Source organism: Oreochromis aureus, linkage group 20 (assembly GCF_013358895.1).
Source record: "Oreochromis aureus strain Israel breed Guangdong linkage group 20, ZZ_aureus, whole genome shotgun sequence".
Taxonomy (NCBI): Eukaryota; Metazoa; Chordata; class Actinopteri; order Cichliformes; family Cichlidae; genus Oreochromis; species Oreochromis aureus.
In genome coordinates, this window is record NC_052961.1 from 31,992,909 (window position 1) to 32,015,421 (window position 22,513).

At 42.8% G+C, this 22,513-nt stretch overlaps 1 protein-coding gene across 2 annotated transcripts in view; it reads right to left on the minus strand.

Annotated features, from left to right (window-relative positions):
• The window catches only part of lamb2l (laminin, beta 2-like), an 80,051-nt gene that overhangs the window by 14,399 nt on the left and 43,139 nt on the right, over positions 1–22,513 (minus strand). For both annotated transcript variants that reach the window (XM_031728791.2, XM_031728790.2), the window contains exons 4-14: positions 19,077–19,212; positions 17,914–17,987; positions 17,497–17,685; positions 7,446–7,509; positions 6,138–6,340; positions 5,816–5,936; positions 4,595–4,783; positions 4,272–4,451; positions 4,052–4,164; positions 3,176–3,255; positions 2,805–2,961 (exon numbers count right to left, since the gene is read on the minus strand). In XM_031728791.2, the coding sequence (XP_031584651.1) occupies positions 2,805–2,961; positions 3,176–3,255; positions 4,052–4,164; positions 4,272–4,451; positions 4,595–4,783; positions 5,816–5,936; positions 6,138–6,340; positions 7,446–7,509; positions 17,497–17,685; positions 17,914–17,987; positions 19,077–19,212 (1,506 nt within the window). The remainder of the gene's footprint in view (positions 1–2,804; positions 2,962–3,175; positions 3,256–4,051; positions 4,165–4,271; positions 4,452–4,594; positions 4,784–5,815; positions 5,937–6,137; positions 6,341–7,445; positions 7,510–17,496; positions 17,686–17,913; positions 17,988–19,076; positions 19,213–22,513) is intronic.

Here is a 22,513-nt window from a genome sequence, read left to right on the forward strand (position 1 = left end):
TGTGCCGTTTGTTGTACAGCAATAATGAATTGTGCCATGTCGGTATCTGTGATCTGTCTAGTGATGTCATGGATTACTTCAGCTGTGAAGGCTTGCACAGAGATCCAGGACTTTGACTACATCTTGCTTATTCTACACCATCCAGCAACTTTAACAACTTAAAGACACCAACCCTTATGTGTTCAAGAAACATCTTCACTTGTTTAGTGTCTCACATTTCTTCTCATAACATTCCAGAGTCACTGAAGTCAATTTTCCCTACATTCCTGCAGCTGTGATGTTGTAAGTGTGGACTGTTGCAGCTTGCCCTGAGGGCTAAAGGAGGAACTATTGTATGCTGTGTGTCTATTAACAATGAGGAGGATGGCAGCAGGTGGTGAGTACAGAAGACAGAAACAGGGAACAACAAATGTACAAATGTGGGTACAAACACGTAGTAAACAACAAAAACAGTGATGTGAGGAAGAATGGAGTCTGATAGGCATGTAAAATTAGTTGGCGATAACAGGAACAGACTCGCAGTGAGAAGATCTCCTTGTTGAAACAGGGTGGATGGGGGGACCCTTTTGTAGTCTCATGATCAGTCTGGTCCTATCCCATCCATCTGGGTTGCAGGGGCAGCAGTCTAAGCAGAGACTTTCCTTTCTCCGGACACTTCTTTCAGCTATTTTACGGGAAGCCGAGGCATTCCCAAAGCAGCTAAAAGACAGAAACTCTCGAGACTGTCCTGGGTATATGCCGGGGCCTCCTCCTGTTAGGACATGACTGAAATACCTCACCTAGGAGGTGCCCAGGAGGCATCCAAGTGAGATGGTCCAAGTATCTCAAATGGCCCTTTCGATGTAGAGTATACATAAACTCCTCCACTTACAGCAGCTGCTTGCTCCAATCCAGGAGTGGAAACTCCATCCTTTTTCATCCGAGAACCATCGCCTCAGACTTCACATCACAAACGTTTCACACTCAACTACAAGCCCAAGCCTCTTCCAATGCATGATGGAAGTCATGGCTCAATGAAGACAACAAAACCACATCATCTGCAAAAAGCAAAGATGAACTCCTCAGAGCACCAAACCTTCCACCTTCTACACCTTGGCTGTGCCTAGAAATTCTGTATCTTTTTCATTCTTCTCCATAAAACCAATGAAGAGAAGTGGTGGCAGAGAGCAGCTCAGGTGAAATCCAATTCCACTGAGAAAGAGACTGACTTATCACCAGCCATGTAGATCAAGCTCTCACTAACATTGTACAGGGACTGGATAGCTCCCAATAATGAGTTCAAAACCAAAACACCCCTCCACAGGACATGCTGAGAAACGCAGCCTTCTCGAAGCCCACAAAACACATGCAGACTGGTTCGGCAAGCTCCTACGTACCCTTGGATGTGGTTGAAAGGATAAAGAGCTGAACCATTTACATGTGGAATTTGCAACCGGTTAAAACTTAGGTACAGGACACAGGTCTGGGTGCAAAGTACTCAGGGCTAGGTTGTTCTGGCCAGTTACTCTGGTCATTGTTTCCAATTGTGGATAAATTGAAAAACTTAATAAAAAGCTAAAAATGTGATAAAGGATAATTAACTGATGCATTATGACGAGTGAAATCTTTCTTTTGCTTACAGAGTTTCCAAAAAATACAAAAGACAGGCAGAACAAGAGACTCTGATCTTTTGTTAACGATGCTGAGATGTGTGTCTTTTACATAGAGATACTGTAAGTGATTTGTGACCTTTGAGTGAAAAGGTTGGATCATACAGCTCATTACTGAAAGCCACACTATGTGAACATATTTCCATGGATACAGTCGTCATGTATCACATTCTTGCTAAAACAAGAAAAAAAAATGCCAGTTAAATTAAGGATGTTATATAAAGCGCCTTGAGGCGACTTTTGTTGTGATTTGGCGCTATATAAATAAAATTGAATTGAATTGAATTGAATTGAATGTTGCTGCCTAATTAAAGTTATATCAATTCAATTAATGAATTTTTGTCACCGAGAATCCACTATATGGCAGGAGTTATGATTGTCTAACCTGGCTCAATGCAAAAAACAAAAAAAAATCTGCCTACTTGCACCTGTGAAGCCTAGCATGTTACCTTTTTTTTTCATTTTTATTCTCTACACAAACAGAAAGGTCCCAAAGGAAAATTTATGAGGGGTTACAAGCTGGAAATATACCTCTTGGATTAGAGTGATTCCACACACACAATTCAATCCTCCTGAATGGGTTAGCAGATGAGGAAACTATAAAGTAGCTGTAATCAGCAGGTTAAACCTAGCACTTAAAGATTCTAACCTAGGTTAAAATCTTTAAGTGCTTTTATGAATGTGTCACATTTAGGGCTACTACTAAGATCTGTTTGTGTGTTTTAACACCTCATGTGTCTTCTTGCAGCAGCTAATCATGCTTTTTATGGCTTAGATTTGAGCTCACAACCATCTTCTTGAAAGGCAGTTACATAACCTCTGCACCATCAATCAGTATTTCAAACTTGCTGCATGCATGGGACACAAACACGTCTAAGTTCTAGGTTTATGCATGCACAATGACCTTTGTTAAACTTCACAAACGGCTAGCTCTCCCCAGCTTATAAAGAATTTTACAACTACTCATTTTGCAGTTTGGGGTAAGCTCAGCATTTTTCTACAATATTCGCTTCTTCAAATGAAATACTTTTAAAATGAAAGTTTTTGAAGTTAGATTCTACAATGTGTTGTTTTGAAGTAGTCAGCCTACTAGTATGAGCCAATGATCGGAAATGTGAATAAGTGGTTTACACGGCACCATGCTGCTGCGCTCACCGGCAGTACGGGGTCAGCAGGGGAGTGTCCGGTGGCATCTTCGGCCTCATACTTGTAGAAGTCCAGTGGAGCACAGAAATACCCAGGCTGCACATCAGAGCATTGCCGGCCAATTAGGTGCCTCCTGCAGTCACACTGGCCGGTTTCCATCATGCACCTTTAAGTATCACATACAACAATGTGTAGACAGCCTTTTACTGGTGTTCTTGAAATCACCTGTCTATTTGCTGTCTGCACAGACCATCAAACTGAATGAGTCACAGCCTCACTTTGTGTCCACTTGATGCTTTTTGCATCTAAATGAAATACTTGCAATTTACAGAACGCTTAGTTCTTAAAAGCAGAACACAGATGATGCAAAATCTTTTTACCTGTTGTTAAAGGCTCCTCCAAAGTCACAGTCACAAGGTCTGCAGCCTGCCAGGTCATTACTGAGGCCCCAGTATTCAGGCTGTAGGAGGAACACAAACCTCACAATTAGCTTTTTTCACAGTTTATGTACACTTTTTTGTACACTGCTGCTTTATCATAAACACTCAAAGCAGCAGTTCTGTTTGTAATCGTGCTAGTGATCCATGGCTAATCTGCAGTCAGCAGAGATTGAAGCAGTCACTTGGATGAGTGACAAAAACGTTACTTACATCCAGATGAACAGAATCAACTTTTTGGGATTTCCTTACCTGGATGATTGTGCATGCATCAAGACATAAACTCCACTTAGTGTTTCATTAGCACACACACTCCATCCTCTTTGGTCACCTCATTTAATAATATGGATGTTTAGGTTTCCAGGCTGTAAATGAAGGCAGTTTCAGCTCTTGCAAAGAGCTCACTGCACTGCATTCTCTGTCATTACACAGGCCAAGTTTACCAAAATAACAGCAAGAAAATAGCACTATTGAAAGTGTATTTTTAAACAACAGCCCGATGCATATAGCTGATTAATGCAATCATGTCAGCCAGTTCAGATTCAGTCAGATTGCTGTATACAAAATTGACGCATGGTTTAGGTATAGATCCCACACAGAATTTTTACAATATGGCCCCATTAGTTTAACAAGTCAAAGACAAACATCTTCCAGTGCATTATTTAAAGATCCTCACTTTCACCTCCTTATTTTTATTCTTGGACTGCACTGGAATATCTACACAGAGTAGATTTTCATGCATTCAAGGCCTGCTATTGGGCAAACCTGGACATGAGCTTGGGATGAAACCTGAAAGACAGAACAAGGACTGTTACTAACCAGACACTGGTTGCAGTAGCGGCCGGTGACATATCTTTTACAGGAGCAGTCCCCACTGATCTGATCACAAGGAGCTCCCATCACAATGATGCCACGAGGGTCACAGTTGCAAGCTGATGAATAAAGACACAGAAACATGCATGCACATAGATAAAGATTTGAGATATCTACTTTTATTAATGTTCAAACAGACATGTTTTGGTGTCAGATGAACACATACGTTGGCAACCCAAAGGGTCATTCTGGCTGAGTCCATAATAACCCTCCTTGCAGTCATCACAGCGCGTCCCCTTCACGTTGACTTTGCAGCGACACTGTCCCGCAATCATTCCCATTTCAAAGTCGGTGTGGGTATCACACACGCCTCCCTCCAATGACCCCACTGGGTCACAGTCACAGGCTTAAGTGAAGAAATGATGGAGATTGTAGGTAAAAGGTGAAAGGAACGACAGGAAAATTTTATTTTTCAGAGAAAAATTCCTTTTTTATACTCAGTACTGAATTCCTGTACCAAAGGAGAGAATCGAGGTATGAGAGACTCACCGACACAAACCCGTGGATCTCTAATATCTCTGTTTGGATCTTGGTAGTAGAAAGGTTTACACGTCTCACAGTTGCGTCCCATAGTGTTGTGCAGACAGTCATCACAAACTCCTCCACTAACATTACCCGTTGCCATATACACTGCCATGTCAAAGTGGCACTGGTCTGAGTGGCCATTACAGTTACACTCTGCAGAAACAGGCAAAAACAAAACGAGAACAGTTACAGAGCAATTAGAGCAGGGACGGGAAACTTATTTTACGTCTTGGGTCACAAAGCAAAACTCTCCCATCTGTCAGTGTAAACATGTTTAACTGAACGTTTAACAGTTTAACGTAAAAAAGAAGTCCAGTTTTTTTACATGATAAAAAAATGCTGCTGTAGTAAATGAAAGAAATCTGTCAGAAAAAACATCCATAAATGTTTAAAGTTATGGTAGCGATTGTAATTAAAAAACTTTTCATTGTAAAAAATAAAAATGTACAGTACCAAGTGAAAAAATGGAACTTTTCTGTGTTTTAACTGTTATTGTTTTCGATTAATTACTTTGGTGTAGTATCAAAGGGAATGGGGGAGGTCGTTACGAGTAGGAAAAACTATAAAAGCTATGACAACACAGTAAAAAGTCAGAAATCGATGCCTTCTATCACATGTCCGAAGCTGTCTAGCTGCCTGGAGGCTTTGGGCTTATCTTTGAAACCCCTGATTTAGAGGAACATGAATACCATGCTGACCACCTTTTTTTGGGTGGCGTCCTAATAATAATAATACCCTAAAAACTCTCACATCACATTAGCTTCTCCCATCTCCTTTAGAGGTGACCTATAATGTAAATTTCTAGCTTCATATCTTTATTCCTGGACACCAGAGTAGCCCTGCATAGCTACATACATCATTCTACTTAATTTATCTTTCTAGCATAGATCTATTTTTAATTTACACCCCAAAAAAGTGTCTCAGTTATCTTGTAAAACAAAACGTGAAAATGTGTTTTCACTTGTTGACAAAAAGCCTCATTAATCATATTCAGATACTGTCACAGTCACAGAAAGCCAACTTCATCAGCTTACTGCACTGCTGCTGGTAGTACCAACAAAGAGCTTGTTCTGTATTTCCTTAAATAGTCTAAAGGTTAGAAAAGCACATTTGACAACTATAAAGAAAGAATTTCAGCTACAAATGTTTCCATCTGAATTTTGAAGGAGTGCATATTTGCCCCACCTCTGCAGGTGTGAGGGTTCTCTGCCTCCGCTGGTCTCCACGGCAGGTCATTGTGGAAGTTTCGGCAGCGCTCGCAGTTCAGGCCTTCTGTGTTGTGTTTGCACACACAGCGACCATGGATCTGAGCACAGCAAGATGAAAGGTGACAAGGTTAGTATGGGCATTGCAAATGAGAAGGCTGTGATTTACTGTGCTGCAAGTGTGTGCAGCTTTCTGCTGTTGATTATTTTAAGCAAGAAGATAATTTTCCTTTAGTCTTACAAAGGATATGCTGATAATTACAGATTCTGTGAGTATTTGGCAGTATCATCCACTAACTGACCATGCCGATCTCCCTGGTGTCAATCCCCGGCACAGGAGCGCACTCTGAAGCATGTCCATAACAAAAACAGCTCCCTCGCACTACCAGCTCATAGATAGCATAGTAATATTTCTGCAGGACTTCAGGGCGTCGGTCCAGAAGGTCATCTCCCAGAGTGTTGAGCTTTGTGAAGTTAATGCGCAGGTTGGTGATGCGCAAAAGTTCTGCAAAGGAAATGATTTTTAAAAAGTCAGCCAGATTTGCATGATAAACAACATTAAAAAACGAGGCTGACAGTTCATTAATATGCACATTTTTTCCTGGACTGACAAACATAAGCGAAATAGCAAGTGTTAGCATTTTCTACATTAACCTGGAATATGATGAGACAGTAAATGTTAGAAATCTACTGATTGATGATGAATTCTGATGAAAAATAAGACGAGTTTGTAAAGTACTGTACAATATTTACACCTGGTATTAACATGTAATCTATATCTAAATGTATTATCTGAAAAGGATAACCAAACGACAGGTCTTTGTGTTTACCTAAAGCTCTTCATTCATCCTTCAAACATGCAGGTAATTCTGCATGTTTGGTTTAGAAGAATTTAATGCCAGATGCCATTCCTGACACAACTCTAAAGGGATTTGTCTCCTCCCTCCTTTACTGTGCAGTAACAGTGGTGGTTACTAAACCACCAAAGACTGTGTGAAACATTTGGGTATGGTTCCTGGGAAGAATGACAAGTTCTTGTGGGAGAATGGTAAATGGGTGAGGGAGAGGTGTAACCTAAACATCAGCAATGTCTGTCCAACCTCTACTATATCAAAAGGGCTGTGCACACAGTGAATATGTTGCCATAGGTGCGACTGCTAGGTAACAAAACAGAGTGTTCCCAACACCAGTTTGAACTGTTTGCTAGTTTTTGTTTGGGATGAATGCGTGTCGGTGAGGTCAGTGATGGTTCACGCAATCCATTTATCTCTGGTTAAGATTTCATCAAAGTCAAAACATAATTATGTCCAAATGTGGCTCTTTTGATGCAACTCCATTCTAAGTGCAATGTTTTCCGTGAACATCAATATGACTTTTTGATTATCCAGATAACTCAGCTAAACAAATGTGAGAGACAAGAAGCATTTGAAGCTTTTATTTGCAACATTAGCTTGTTAGAGTAAAGAATTAAAAAAAAAAAAAAGCAGTGTCTTATTTCATAAGGAACAAGGAACATTTTCTGTATGGAATTCCTCATGCATACAATCTCTCTATGGGGAACATATATGAGAATATTATATGCATTAAATGAATGAAAAGTGTTCACAGACCTTGAATATCTAACCTGTAGGGGTCTTTCACTGGAATGGCAGGATCCAGCACTTTATAAATAACCTTAAATAAAAAAAGAGATGTTTTCATTAGACTTCAGTATTAAGGAAATTCTATAAACCTTCAACAAATGTTAAACACAAATTTGCACAAAATGAAAAATATGAAATGACTGGTCACATATACCTTAATATGTTCCAATTGCACTTTATAAAGTTCTAGTCATATTTTTTAACTACTCAGTGTGCTTTAAAGAAATACGCTATGTTTATATGGTAAATGTTCTTATATAGTGCTTTTCTACCCTGAGCATTCAAAGCACTTTATACAACTTGCCTTTTTTCTATGCTCTTTCAATCTAACATTCACACTCTGAAGGATGTGGAGCAACTTGGGGTTTGTATCTTGCCCAAAGACATTTGCAGACTGGTGGGATCGAACCACCAACCTTTTGATTAGCAGATGACCTGCTCCACCACGTGAGCGAGGTCTAACCAGTAGTGCATTTCCTCACTCATTTCCAGAAACACAAACCAAGCAATTAAACAAATGCTGGGTTTTATTGTGAAATGACCACATGATTTCAAATAAAATTAAAGCTGCAAGCAGCGATATGAGGGCCCTCGCACCCCCGGCGCGTCGAGCCAAGCCCAACACCTAAAACCAGCGCTTCCGATCTGATGTCACATTGATGGAATTCATGCATTTAACCACCAGCTAAAATTTCATCTCATTCAACCATTATTATAGTCGTCCCACTAGGTGGCGCTCTAACCATTACTGACAAATGGCATAACAAACATTTCCGAGCTCGAGTCTCATCACGCCTGCGACCTTTGGGAGAGATTGGACATTGTGTTTTTGAGCGACAGCAGGTTACTGCTTTTTGGCGAGTGATTGAAACTCCACGTGCCGCCATGACCACCCCGTTTCCCTGAACGTAAAAGCTTCGCAATTTAACATCACAAAGGTCTTTAGATTCCACACACAGGAGATCGCGTAAATCTAATGAAATCCCTTGGAGGAGTTCGTCAAAGTATGAGGCCTGAAAAGAGGGGCAAATGTCGACAAATTTACACCTTAATTTTAAAATGGCTGACTTCCTGTTGGATTTGGGATATTGCTCCAAGAGACTTTTTTGTACATCTTGATATCTCCAATAAGCTTGCCAGGTTTCAAACTCATACATAAAACACAGAGCAGGGGCTGTTGTTTTGAAATTTTGTAGGGGGCGCTGTGGAGCCATTTTGCGCTCTTCAAGGAAAATGAACATATAAAAAGAAATCCCTCATCACATTAGAGGTGTGCGCCAAATTTCAAGACTTTTAAACTTTTCAAGCCCCTCAAAAGCCACTTCATCTTTCATGGTGAACTGCGCTGCCACCAGGGTGCGCCGTTCAGTTTATAGTCACAATTTTCTCACTGAAGCATCAAGAGGGACTGATGGTGATATTCACCGCTTTTGAGGTGGCCACGATGAACCTGTGAAAATCAGTACAACAAAATGAAAGACATGACATTTCCTGGTGCCACTAGGTGGCGCTCTACGTATTCCTGACAATGGGCATATCAATCTGTTCAGGGCGGGTCTGACATCATCCCTGTAAAATCTGGTACTGATCAGATTGGATTTCATTGAGTTACACTAATTTGTTTCTTCATGGCGAGACCTCAATGTTCGCCATGCTGCTGGGGTCACACCCTTCAGCGAAAACTCACAGTTTTCTCTGTAACCCAAGACCAACTCCTTAAGGCTTTCCTGGAGAAATTTGAGGCTGCAGATGTCACCCATTACAATACTGTACCCCAAAGTGTAAAACATGACATTTCCTGTTCCCACTAGGTGGCGCTGTCCCTGGTGTCAAATATGGCAGTTGAAATATGTTCAGGGGTGGAGCCTTATCATATGTGTCCACTTTGGTCAAGGTCGGACAATGTATGACAGAACGAGAGGCAATAAGATTTTCATGGCGAGTCATCGAAATTCGCCGTGGCGCCACGGCCTCACAGTAACCCGAAAACTCAAAAGCTCCGCAATTTAACATGGCCCAGGTGTGTAGTTGACACTGACCAAATATGAAGCTTGTACGATGAAATTCCAATGAGGAGTTCGCAAAAGTTCGAGGCATGGAAATGGCAAAATTAGAGCCAAAATGTCACCTTCACTTCCAAATGGCGGACTTCCTGTTGGGTTTAGGACATGGCCATAATAGACTTTTATGTGCGTCTCCGAACGTTAGATATGTGTTCGAGTTTTATACATGTAGGTCATACCCATCTCGGGGCTCGCGTTTCTCATTTTTCTAGGTGGCGCTACTGAGCCAATTGTCCCTGGACATGTCTACGGACATTAAAATACGTAAATTTTCACCAGACCTGACGCGTCTGCAAAATTTCATGAGTTTTCGAGCATGTTTAGGCCCTCAAAAGGCCGATTCATTTGCCGAAATAATAATAATAATAATAATTAAAGCTGCAAGCAGCGATATGAGGGCCCTCGCACCCCCGGCACGTCGAGCCAAGCCCAACAACAAAAACCAGCGCTTCCGATCTGATGTCACATTGATGGAATTCATGCATTTAACCACCAGCTAAAATTTCATCTCATTCAACCATTATATAGTCGTCCCACTAGGTGGCGCTCTAACCATTACTGACAAATGGCATAACAAACATTTCCGAGCTCGAGTCCCATCACGCCTGCGACCTTTGGGAGAGATTGGACATTGTGTTTTTGAGCGACAGCAGGTTACTGCTTTTTGGCGAGTGATTGAAACTCCACGTGCCGCCATGACCACCCCGTTTCCCTGAACGTAAAAGCTTCGCAATTTAACATCACAAAGGTCTTTAGATTCCACACACAGGAGATCGCGTAAATCTAATGAAATCCCTTGGAGGAGTTCGTCAAAGTATGAGGCCTGAAAAGAGGGAAAATGTCGCCAAATTTACACATTAATTTTAAAATGGCTGACTTCCTGTTGGATTTGGGATATTGCTCCAAGAGACTTTTTGTACATCTTGATATCTCCAATAAGCTTGCCAGGTTTCAAACTCATACATAAAACACAGAGCAGGGGCTGTTGTTTTGAAATTTTGTAGGGGGCGCTGTGGAGCCATTAAACGCTGTTCAAGGAAAATGAACATATAAAAGAAAACCCTCATCACATTAGAGCTGTGCGCCAAATTTCAAGACTTTTAAACTTTTCAAGCCCCTCAAAAGCCACTTCATCTTTCATGGTGAACTGCGTTGCCACCAGGGTGCGCCGTTCAGTTTATAGTCACAATTTTCTCACTGAAGCATCAAGAGGGACTGATGGTGATATTCACCGCTTTTGAGGTGGCCACGATGAACCTGTGAAAATCAGTACAACAAAATGAAAGACATGACATTTCCTGTTGCCACTAGGTGGCGCTCTACGTATTCCTGACAATGGGCATATCAATCTGTTCAGGGCGGGTCTGACATCATCCCTGTAAAATCTGGTACTGATCACATTGGATTTCATTGAGTTACACTAATTTGTTTCTTCATGGCGAGACCTCAATGTTCGCCATGCTGCTGGGGTCACACCCTTCAGCAAAAACTCACAGTTTTCTCTGTAACCCAAGACCAACTCCTTAAGGCTTTCCTGGAGAAATTTGAGGCTGCAGATGTCACCCATTACAATACTGTACCCCAAAGTGTAAAACATGACATTTCCTGTTCCCACTAGGTGGCGCTGTCCCTGATGTCAAATATGGCAGTTGAAATATGTTCAGGGTGGAGCCTTATCATATGTGTCCACTTTGGTCAAGGTCGGACAATGTATGACAGAACGAGAGGCAATAAGATTTTCATGGCGAGTCATCGAAATTCGCCGTGGCGCCACGGCCTCACCGTATCCCGAAAACTCAAAAGCTCCGCAATTTAACATGGCCCAGGTGTGTAGTTGACACTGACCAAATATGAAGCTTGTACAATGAAATTCCAATGAGGAGTTCGAAAATGTTCGAGGCATGGAAATGGCAAAATTAGAGCCAAAATGTCACCTTCACTTCCAAATGGCAGACTTCCTGTTGGGTTTAGGACATGGCCATAATAGACTTTTTTTTGTGCGTCTCCGAACGTTAGATATGTGTTCGAGTTTTATACATGTAGGTCATACCCATCGCGGGGCTCGCGTTTCTCATTTTCTAGGTGGCGCTACTGAGCCAATTTTCCCTGGACATGTCTCACGGACATTAAAATACGTAAATTTTCACCAGACCTGATGCGTGTGCAAAATTTCATGAGTTTTTGAGCATGTTTAGGCCCTCAAAAGGCCGATTCATTTGCCGAAATAATAATAATAATAATAATAATAATAATAATAATAATAATAATAATAATAATAATAAGAAACAGAGCAGATACAATAGGGCCTTCGCACTCTCGGTGCTCGGGCCCTAATTAAAGCTGCAAGCAGCGTTATGAGGGCCCTCGCACCCCATCGCGTCGTGCCACGCCCAACACCTACAACCAGCACCTCCAATCAAATGTCACATTGATGGAATTCATGCATTTAACCACCAGCTAAAATTTCATCTCATTCAATGATGATTATAGTCGTCCCACTAGGTGGCGCTCTAACCATTACTGACAAATGGCATAACAAACATTTCCAAGCTCGAGTCTCATCATAACTGCGACCTCTGGGAGAGATTGGACATTGTGTTTTTGAGTGACAGCAGATTACTGCTTTTTGGTGAGTGATTGAAACTCCACGTGCCACCATGACCACCCGTTTCCCTGAACATAAAAAGCTTCGCAATTTAACATCACAAAGGTCTTTGGATTCCATGCACTGGAGATCGCGTCAATCTTATGAAATCCCTTGGAGGAGTTCGTCAAAGTATGAGGCCTGAAAAGAGGCGAAAAAGTGGCTAAAATTACACCTTAATTTTAAAATGGCTGACTTCCTGTTGGATTTGGGATATTGCTCCAAGAGACTTTTTTGTACATCTTGATATCCTCCATAAGCTTACCAGGTTTCATACTTATAAATAAAACACAGAGCAGGGGCTGATGTTTTGAAATTTTGTAGGGGGCGCTGTGGAGCCATTTTGCACTATTCAAGGAAAATGATCACATAACAACAAAGCCCTCATCACATTGGAGGTTTGGGCCAAATTCCAAGACTTTTTAAAATTTCCAAGCCCCTCAAAAGCCACTTCGTCTTTCATGGTGAACCGCGTTGCCACCAGGGTGCGCCGTTCAGTTTAAAGTCACAATTTTCGCACAGAAGCATCATGAAGGACTGATGGTGATACTCACCGCTTTTGAGGTGGCCACGATGAACCTGTGAAAATCAGTACAACAAAATGAAAGACATGACATTTCCTGTTCCCACTGGGTGGCGCTCTACGTATTCCTGACAATGGGCATATCAATCTGTTCAGGGCGGGTCTGACATCATTCCTTTAAAGTCTGGTACTGATCAGACTGGATTTCATTGAGTTATACTAATTTGTTTCTTCATGGCGAGACCTCAATGTTCGCCATGCTGCTGAAGTCACACCCTTCAGCGAAAACTCACAGTTTTCACTGTAACCCAAGACCAACTCCTTAAGGCTTTCCTGGAGAAATTTGAGGCTGCAGATGTCACCCATTACAATACTGTACCCCAAAGTGTAAAACATGACATTTCCTGTTGCCACTAGGTGGCGCTGTCCCTGATGTCAAATATGGCACTTGAAATATGTTCAGGGGTGGAGCCTTATCATATGTGTCCACTTTGGTTAAGGTCGGACAATGTATGACAGAACGAGAGGCAATAAGATTTTCATGGCGAGTCATCGAAATTCGCCGTGGCGCCACGGCCTCACCGTATCCCGAAAACTCAAAAGCTCCGCAATTTAACATGGCCCAGGTGTGTAGTTGACACTGACCAAATATGAAGCTTGTACGATGAAATTCCAATGAGGAGTTCGCAAAAGTTCGAGGCATGGAAATGGCAAAATTAGAGCCAAAATGTCACCTTCACTTCCAAATGGCGGACTTCCTGTTGGGTTTTGCGTCAATGGGCCCACAGACTTTTTGTTCGTCTTGGCATGATACACAGGTGTGCCAAATTTCAGACATGTAGCTAAAACGATGTGTTCGTAGGGCTGCATTTAACAAGGCATAGGTGGCGCTACAGAGCCATTTCCCAGTGCTCATATGTAAAACCATTAAAATACAAAATTTTCACCAGACCTGGCATGTGTGCAAAATTTCATGACTTTTGAGCATGTTAAAGCCCTCAAAAAGGCAATTCATTTCAATGAAAAATAATAATAATAATAATAATAATAATAATAATAATAATAATAATAATAAACAGAGCAGATACAATAGGGCCTTCGCTTTCAAGTGCTCGGGCCCTAATAATAATAATAATAATAATAATAATAATAATAATTAAAGCTGCAAGCAGCGATATGAGGCCCTCGCACCCCGGTAGCGTCGAGCCAAGCCCAACACCTAAAACCAGCGCTCCGATCTGATGTCACATTGATGGAATTCATGCATTTAACCACCAGCTAAAATTTCATCTCATTCAACCATTATTATAGTCGTCCCACTAGGTGGCGCTCTAACCATTACTGACAAATGGCATAACAAACATTTCCGAGCTCGAGTCTCATCACGCCTGCGACCTTTGGGAGAGATTGGACATTGTGTTTTTGAGCGACAGCAGGTTACTGCTTTTGGCGAGTGATTGAAACTCCACGTGCCGCCATGACCACCCCCGTTTCCCTGAACGTAAAAAGCTCGCAATTTAACATCACAAAGGTCTTTAGATTCCACACACAGGAGATCGCGTAAATCTAATGAAATCCCTTGGAGGAGTTCGTCAAAGTATGAGGCCTGAAAAGAGGGGAAAATGTCGCCAAATTTACACATTAATTTTAAAATGGCTGACTTCCTGTTGGATTTGGGATATTGCTCCAAGAGACTTTTTTTGTACATCTTGATATCTCCAATAAGCTTGCCAGGTTTCAAACTCATACATAAAACACAGAGCAGGGGCTGTTGTTTTGAAATTTTGTAGGGGGCGCTGTGGAGCCATTTTGCGCTGTTCAAGGAAAATGAACATATAAAAAGAAATCCCTCATCACATTAGAGGTGTGCGCCAAATTTCAAGACTTTTAAAACTTTTCAAGCCCCTCAAAAGCCACTTCATCTTTCATGGTGAACTGCGTTGCCACCAGGGTGCGCCGTTCAGTTTATAGTCACAATTTTCTCACTGAAGCATCAAGAGGGACTGATGGTGATATTCACCGCTTTTGAGGTGGCCACGATGAACCTGTGAAAATCAGTACAACAAAATGAAAGACATGACATTTCCTGGTGCCACTAGGTGGCGCTCTACGTATTCCTGACAATGGGCATATCAATCTGTTCAGGGCGGATCTGACATCATCCCTGTAAAATCTGGTACTGATCACATTGGATTTCATTGAGTTACACTAATTTGTTTCTTCATGGCGAGACCTCAATGTTCGCCATGCTGCTGGGGTCACACCCTTCAGCGAAAACTCACAGTTTTCTCTGTAATCCAAGACCAACTCCTTAAGGCTTTCCTGGAGAAATTTGAGGCTGCAGATGTCACCCATTACAATACTGTACCCCAAAGTGTAAAACATGACATTTCCTGTTCCCACTAGGTGGCGCTGTCCCTGATGTCAAATATGGCAGTTGAAATATGTTCAGGGGTGGAGCCTTATCATATGTGTCCACTTTGGTCAAGGTCGGACAATGTATGACAGAACGAGAGGCAATAAGATTTTCATGGCGAGTCATCGAAATTCGCCGTGGCGCCATGGCCTCACCGTATCCCGAAAACTCAAAAGCTCCGCAATTTAACATGGCCCAGGTGTGTAGTTGACACTGACCAAATATGAAGCTTGTACGATGAAATTCCAATGAGGAGTTCGCAAAAGTTCGAGGCATGGAAATGGCAAAATTAGAGCCAAAATGTCACCTTCACTTCCAAATGGCGGACTTCCTGTTGGGTTTGCGTCAATGGTCCCACTGACTTTTTGTTCGTCTTGGCATGATACATGTGTGCCAAATTTCATACATGTAGCTAAAACGATGTGTTCGTAGGGCTGCATTTAACAAGGCATAGGTGGCGCTACAGAGCCATTTCCCAGTGCTCATATGTAAAACCATTAAAATACAAAATTTTTCACCAGATCTGGCATGTGTGCAAAATTCCAAGAGTTTTCGAGCATGTTAAAGCCCTCAAAAAGGCCCTTCTTTTGCCTGAATAATAATAATAATAATAATAATAATAATAATAATAATAATAATAATAATAATAAGAAACAGAGCAGATACAATAGGGCCTTCGCACTATCAGTGCTCGGGCCCTAATAATAATAAGAAACAGAGCAGATACAATAGGGCCTTCGCACTTTTGTGCTCGGGCCCTAATAATGGCCTGATATTACACTAAGAGTGGGAGACACCCCTTTTTTTTTGCAAGATTATCATCTTCCCTATATGTGCTATATGTGGAAAATTACATGGGCCATGGTTCAGATGAAGTCAGATGGCAGTTGCTTGCTGATCAAGTGTGATGCGTATGTGATGTGTATTTGTCCTCTCCGGGGACCCTTAGTATTTAAACATACTGCAAACTGTTAGCACCAGATGCATGTTATATTATTTTAGAAGAAATCATAAAACCTTCACTTGAGTTGTCAGATCGTGCTCTTCATCCAAAACATTGTATTTTTATGCATTAAATAATGTTGAGCTACAAACATATTACAGATATAAATGACGTTTGGGTAGGTGGTGTAAAGTGGTAAGGGTTAATGAGCCACACTGACATGCTCTTTCATTACCATGAACACATACTAGAGTTTCCTGCAAATGTTGCCCTGTGAAGCAGGCTGAAAATATCCTACTATAAACGTGTCATTTAACCTACTTTGCTGAAAACTCCATAGTGCTAAGCTGCTCTAAAAGATTAGAGTTGCAGTACTTCGCAGAATTTTTGAGCCACCACTCATTTCTTTATACTTTACTTCCAAGCAGCCACATTTTTTTGTAATTTTTTAAAGAGACAATTGTTCTTCAGGCTTTCTGAAAGTTCCTTTCTTTTCTTTTTGTGCATTTCACTCATTTTCAGTGCAGTCATTGTACATGACCATTTTCACAGGAGCATTTTTTTGTTGTTTTTTAAACCACTAAACACTGACCTAAGAATCATTCAAACACAAAAGGGAACCGAAATCAAGGAATAAAACAGTGTTTTTTCTATACATAACAAAAAAACTTAACAAACAACAAATATCAAATCTTTCGATACTTTGTTAGAAGCAGCCAATTAACACACGAAGCTATGAAAAATCCCAAATTGCTCAAGTAAAGGACAAAATCAGTGGTAGGGCTAAAAAACATTATCTACAGCAGATGAACAGCATCTGAAAGTCTTATCCTTAAGAAATAGAGAAAAAAAATCCAGCAAAGACCTGAGAGATACAATCGGCCCTAGCTCATTCATTTAGTTGATGCTTAGTTGATACTATTCACTGGTTTCCTCAGAAATGGTGTCAGCGGAAGGGTGGCTGTCAAAAGGCCAATCATAAAGAAGGGAAACAGAGAAGAAAAGATGAGGTATGCCAAATTCCATAACAACTGGACTGAAAATCAGTGGGAACAAGTCTTATGTGGTGATTATCTACAACCAATAGAATCTCTGTCATGGAACAAAAGGTAGCCAAAACAGAACTTTGGAATGTCCGTCAACAAGTAATACTCAACTCTTTGCCTCATACACCATATTTGTACGTTTGAATAAATCGCTGTGCTGCCTACTGTGCATTTTCCTATATATAGAAATATAAAGAAAGTACTTTTGTATAAATTCAATTTTATGTTTTTTGCATGAGGCTTAAACTACAGAGATGTATATCCTTGAGTGGGCTTAAATCTGAAAGATGCAGAAAGGGTAACAAAGAGCAAAAGTGCTGAACTTTTTTTCTTCTGCTTCTTCATGCCTCTTTACTACTACAGGTACTTTTTAAACTTTTTACCTCTCCATTAGTGGAGGGTTCGATGTCAGAGTAGCGTTCCTCACAGATGATGTCATTGACATGGTGCAAGCCATTGGCAGGAATGCTGGGGAAGGTTCTGGTACAGTTGGAGGCATAGTAGCGGTAGGGACGCCATGTTCGGCCAAAGTCAGCTGAACGCTCAATGACCAGAGCTGCAGGTCGGAAAGTCTGAGGAGACAGAGTACGAAAGATTTATCTGAACCTTTCATTTGCTGTACACACAGATAAAGGATTTCTGCCTGATGGAATGCAGCCACCACACTTCTCAGTGTACATAACAAACACACACCTGAAGAATTATGTCCTTTAACGTGCTTAAACACATACAGTATTGCACATCCAACAGAGGTATACAAAACATGGAGCTACCCACACATGAAAGAAAAGTGCATGTACCTTAAACTTCATGATGAGATGTGTAAAGTGGAATTCAGCCTCCAGGTTCAGTCTGATGCTGACACTCTCCTGGCCTGTGGAGAAAATAACTGTTGATGAATGTTGATTCACTGTTGCAGACCTTCACCTTTTTTCTTTTCAGATTTCCCTCATTCGAGAAATACCAGAGTCCTGCTCTTACTCCCACAGGAACACAAATGTAGCATCAGTACAAACCTTTCTGTGAAGGACCATTTGCCTTCGTACTATTTTGCTGTCTAGATGTATTATTCTGGTCTAGCTGTAATACCTATTGACGTGGGGTTAGTTCAACCCGGAGAGTTTATCTGATTTAGAAATTTTCCATGTCTGTTTCTCTGGAAACAGAAAAACATGGAGTAAGAAAAGTCTGTACTTTATATGGGCCTATTGACATCTGTGGCTACGCTTGTTATCATTCTCATCATCCTTCAAGATTTGACCTTGGCCTACCTGTAAGTGGATCCACATGCTGAAACATAAGAAATGTGAAGTTGCCTTCAAAATGCTGTCCAAACTTTGATTTAGAGTTAGACTGATTTAGAAGTGTCCACAGTATGCTGATCTTAGCAGTAGAAATATTAACATGAAACATGAAACATGAAAACTTACAGATACATCACAGATTCACACAGGGTTAACATCACAGACAACCTGCATAATTATTGCACATCACTAGAGGTCCCCAGGTAATACTAGTCCTATTCATACAGTGCATCACAAACTAAGGAAACATATTCTTCACAGACACACATATATATAAATATATGAGGACGGAGGCAACCAATGAACACACTGGTCATGTTTTGTTTTTTAATCGTTATACACACACACACACACACACACACACACACACACACACACACACACACACACACACGTCGGCTATTCATATCTTGTGGGGACATCTAATTGACATAATGGTTTCCCTCACCCCTTACCCTAACCCTAACCATGAAAAGTGAATGCCTAATCCTAACCCTTACCCTAAACCTAACCATAACCCAATTGTAACCCTGTCACTAAAACCACATTTTGAGTCTCAAAAATGCCTTCAAACTTATGGGGACCAGGATTTTGGTCCCCATAACGGCTGTTGGTCCCCACAAAGATATGAATACATGCTCTCACACACACATACACACCATGGACAGATTGCCACCAGGTGTTGACTCCGTTGCTGTCTGTGAGGTAGATCACATTTTCAATGCGGTGACTGTTTGAGTGTACATTCGGGTCGTAGGGATGCTGGGAGTTGCACTCAAAACACTTCTCTGGTTGCTGAGGAAACAGAAAAAAAGTTTTCTTTTTAAAAATAACAAATTTAAGTTATAAAAAAGTTTAATTGTTAAAATAGAAAGCGAGCCTACTTCACTTTTCACGCATCAAACAAAGAAAGTAGGAGAGAAGGAGGCCATGAATGAGTGTCCTCATTCTATTTAAGTGTGCCAAAAATCCAACATTCATCATCAGAAGGAGCATGCCAACTCTCTGTCATGGTACTAAATGTACGAACATGAAAAGTCCAATTGTCATCTGATTGTCATCTGAGGAGATTACAAATTGTTACTTTTCAGGCAAATTTAGTTAACAGAACATGCTTTCTTTGTTTCTTTTTTTTCTTTTTTTTTCTTTTAACCTGTCCCGTTTGGTTCTTTTGCCATCAGAATTATTGTCTAAAGGCGAAGAAAGATGCCCAACGGATTTACTTTACCAAATTGACCATCCCAGCCTTGCCGTAATGGTCCATTTGATTCACCTTTATTGTTTATTTTATTTTCACTTGCTGAATACGGGACAGACTTAACTGGGGAAAGAAAGGGAGAAAGAAAGAGGAAAGAAAAACAGCGGGGAAGAGGGACGGGGAAAAGGGCAAAAACCAAAACCAACAGAATAAGCAGACAGAAAAAAAATACATATATCGATCATCTGGATCACCTGTTGAGAAAGAAAGAGAAAGCAAGCAGAAGAAAACGAGAGTAATAAACAACATCACAATGATCTATGGGAATATGACAGTAAATACTAAATATTAAACATTATTGTGCAGCACGTAAGATCGACAGCGCACAGTGTGCTTTGAGGTAAGAGCCAAAAAGGGTGTAGTTTGTGTGTGATCACCTGTGTGTACACCTGTGAGCATGGACGCGCTTGTTTTTTTTTTTTTTTTTTTTTTTTTGTTTGTTTGTTTGTTTGTTTTTAAAGGTTCCTTCATGTAATGATCTGCTAGAGGGTGTGGGGGGCCACTGTCCCGTCCTCCAGGGCATGACGCAGGTATGGAGGAGATCAAAACTCTAGACATCCAGAGGCCCCCAGAACACAAGAGACCAAGGAAGACCAACAGAGGGCAGCGCGCCACTATCCCAGAAAGAGCTGAGGAGAGTCCCAGATGAGGGGTCACTCAGCAGCCGCGGAGCAGAAGCCGGGGGTTGCAGTGACGTGCCCGTGAGCTCCGCCCGGCAGCCAGCTGTGTGCCTGAGTGACCGAGCCCGGGCCGAGGCCGAGGGCACCCCGCCTCCGAAGTGGCCCGAGCGAGCCCCAGGCTCCAGGCCCCGATAAGCAGCCGCCAAGGAGTGAGCCGGTGTGTACCTGGGCGCCCACCCCCGGACACAGAGAACCACCAACGCACCGATGTCTGAGGCGCCCACCACCGGCAGGGGAAGTGGCGGGGAGATAGGCCTCAAACCTTGGAGGGCCTGAGATGTCCCCAGAGAGGTGGCGTCTGATACCCAACCTGACATATAGACACAGACAAACAGGCACACACAGATACAAACATCTATTCCCACCCTCATGCTCTCATAGGCAATTATTCCACACTCAACCAACGCGGAGACAGACATAAAGAGACGCTGTACACACAATCACTCTCCCCAAGCGTACTCTAAGAACCGGGTCTGGGTACCCTTGCCCCTGGAGGGGGAAACTGCACCCAGACCCAGGTGGTGTTACCCTTTTCCCTGCGGTGGGGAGAAGCAGACCGCCCCGACTCCGCAGCAGCAGGGAGGCCCCACATTCCAGACCCCAGTCGGACGGCCAACTCCTCCTCCTAGCCCCCCCGCTCCAGCAGGCCGCAGAGAACGGGGGTGTGTGAAGACTCCAAACCTCCCTCCACCCGCTCATATGTAGTGTTGATGTATGTGTGTTCTAAGGTGCATTTAAAACCCAGGAGGGCATGGAGCTACCTGCCAGAGCAGCAGGTAAGCGCATAGCCCCTCCTGCTAGCCCTCAATGTCTACGTGTATTTAAAATTGAGAGGTGGGCAGCACGCCAGGGGTGAGGTGTACACCCTGATGGTAATTTGGATTCTGTGTGGCGTGCCCACCCCAAGATCCTATATGTATATGTAATGAGAGTGTGAGTAATGTGAATGTCTAAGTTGTGGGATAAAATTGAGGCAGAGGCAGCCAGAAGGGGACAGGGGGGATGTCTCCCCTGCACCCTGGTGACACACCCCTACCCCAAGGCCCTGCATGTGTGGGTGACTGTGGTGGAGCGAGAAGAGGGAGGCAGCTGGAGATGGGAGGGAAGGAAGGGAGGGGCAGTGACCCCTCCTGGGGCCAGCTCCCCGCTGACCCCAGTAGGCACCCCATACTCTGCAACCCGCCAGGGAAAGGGGGGCCCAGGCCCATCCGGACCAGGGCCCAGTGCAGCAGCGCCGCCCGGGACAGTCCACCCGACCCCACCACAGAGAAAACTACACCCACCCCATCATCCACTCATCTTCCAGACTACACAAGACAATAGACGCCCAGGCTGAGATCTTCCTCCACCTCTCCTGTATCTCCCCCTCCTGCAGAGAGAGTTCCTGAAGAGAGGAAAGCTCCTGCAAGATGTGACAACCTCCCCACCAGTTGAAGAGCCCCCAGGTGGCTCGATGCACCAGCGGCACCCTGCGCCAGGACCGGGCCCCATACACCCACCCGCCCACAACCCCGGCAACACACCAACCAGGACCCAGGCCCTGAGGCCCAGCCAGGGCCCCAGCCCAGAGACGGAACGCCCCAGAACCTCACGCCCATCCCGGACCCACCCAGGGGCAGCCAGGCTACCAGGTCAGTAACCCACGTCCGTCAGCACAGACCCTCCCTAGCCCTGCTGCACGCAGCCACGAGGAAACCGTCACCCAAGAGCCAACAGAGCCCTTAATTGGCCATGACCGCTACCCGGGTTGAGCCCCCAAGGAAGATGCTCCTGGGGAACCCCCGATGCCCTAAGCCTGTCCCTACCCCCACACCTATCACAACAGTGAAGGTGGGACCAAACTATGACCCCCACCCCACTAGGTGATGGAGCTGATCAAAGGAGCCCAGAGAAATTGATCTGATGTGGTGGCAGAGGCTGTATCAAGACTAATGTGATCTAATAGATAATTTCTATATTGGTTAAAATTAAGATTATTTTTATTTTTCCAGTTCATGAGGACTGTTTTCTTGGCTATGCATAGTGCAGTGAAAACCATATGGGCTATATTCTTTTCCGTAGTGACATTATCTAAGCTGCCCAACAAACACACTAAAGGCGAAGTTGGAATGTTACATTTCAGACACTTTGATAAGTCTTCACATATCTCGCGCCAAAA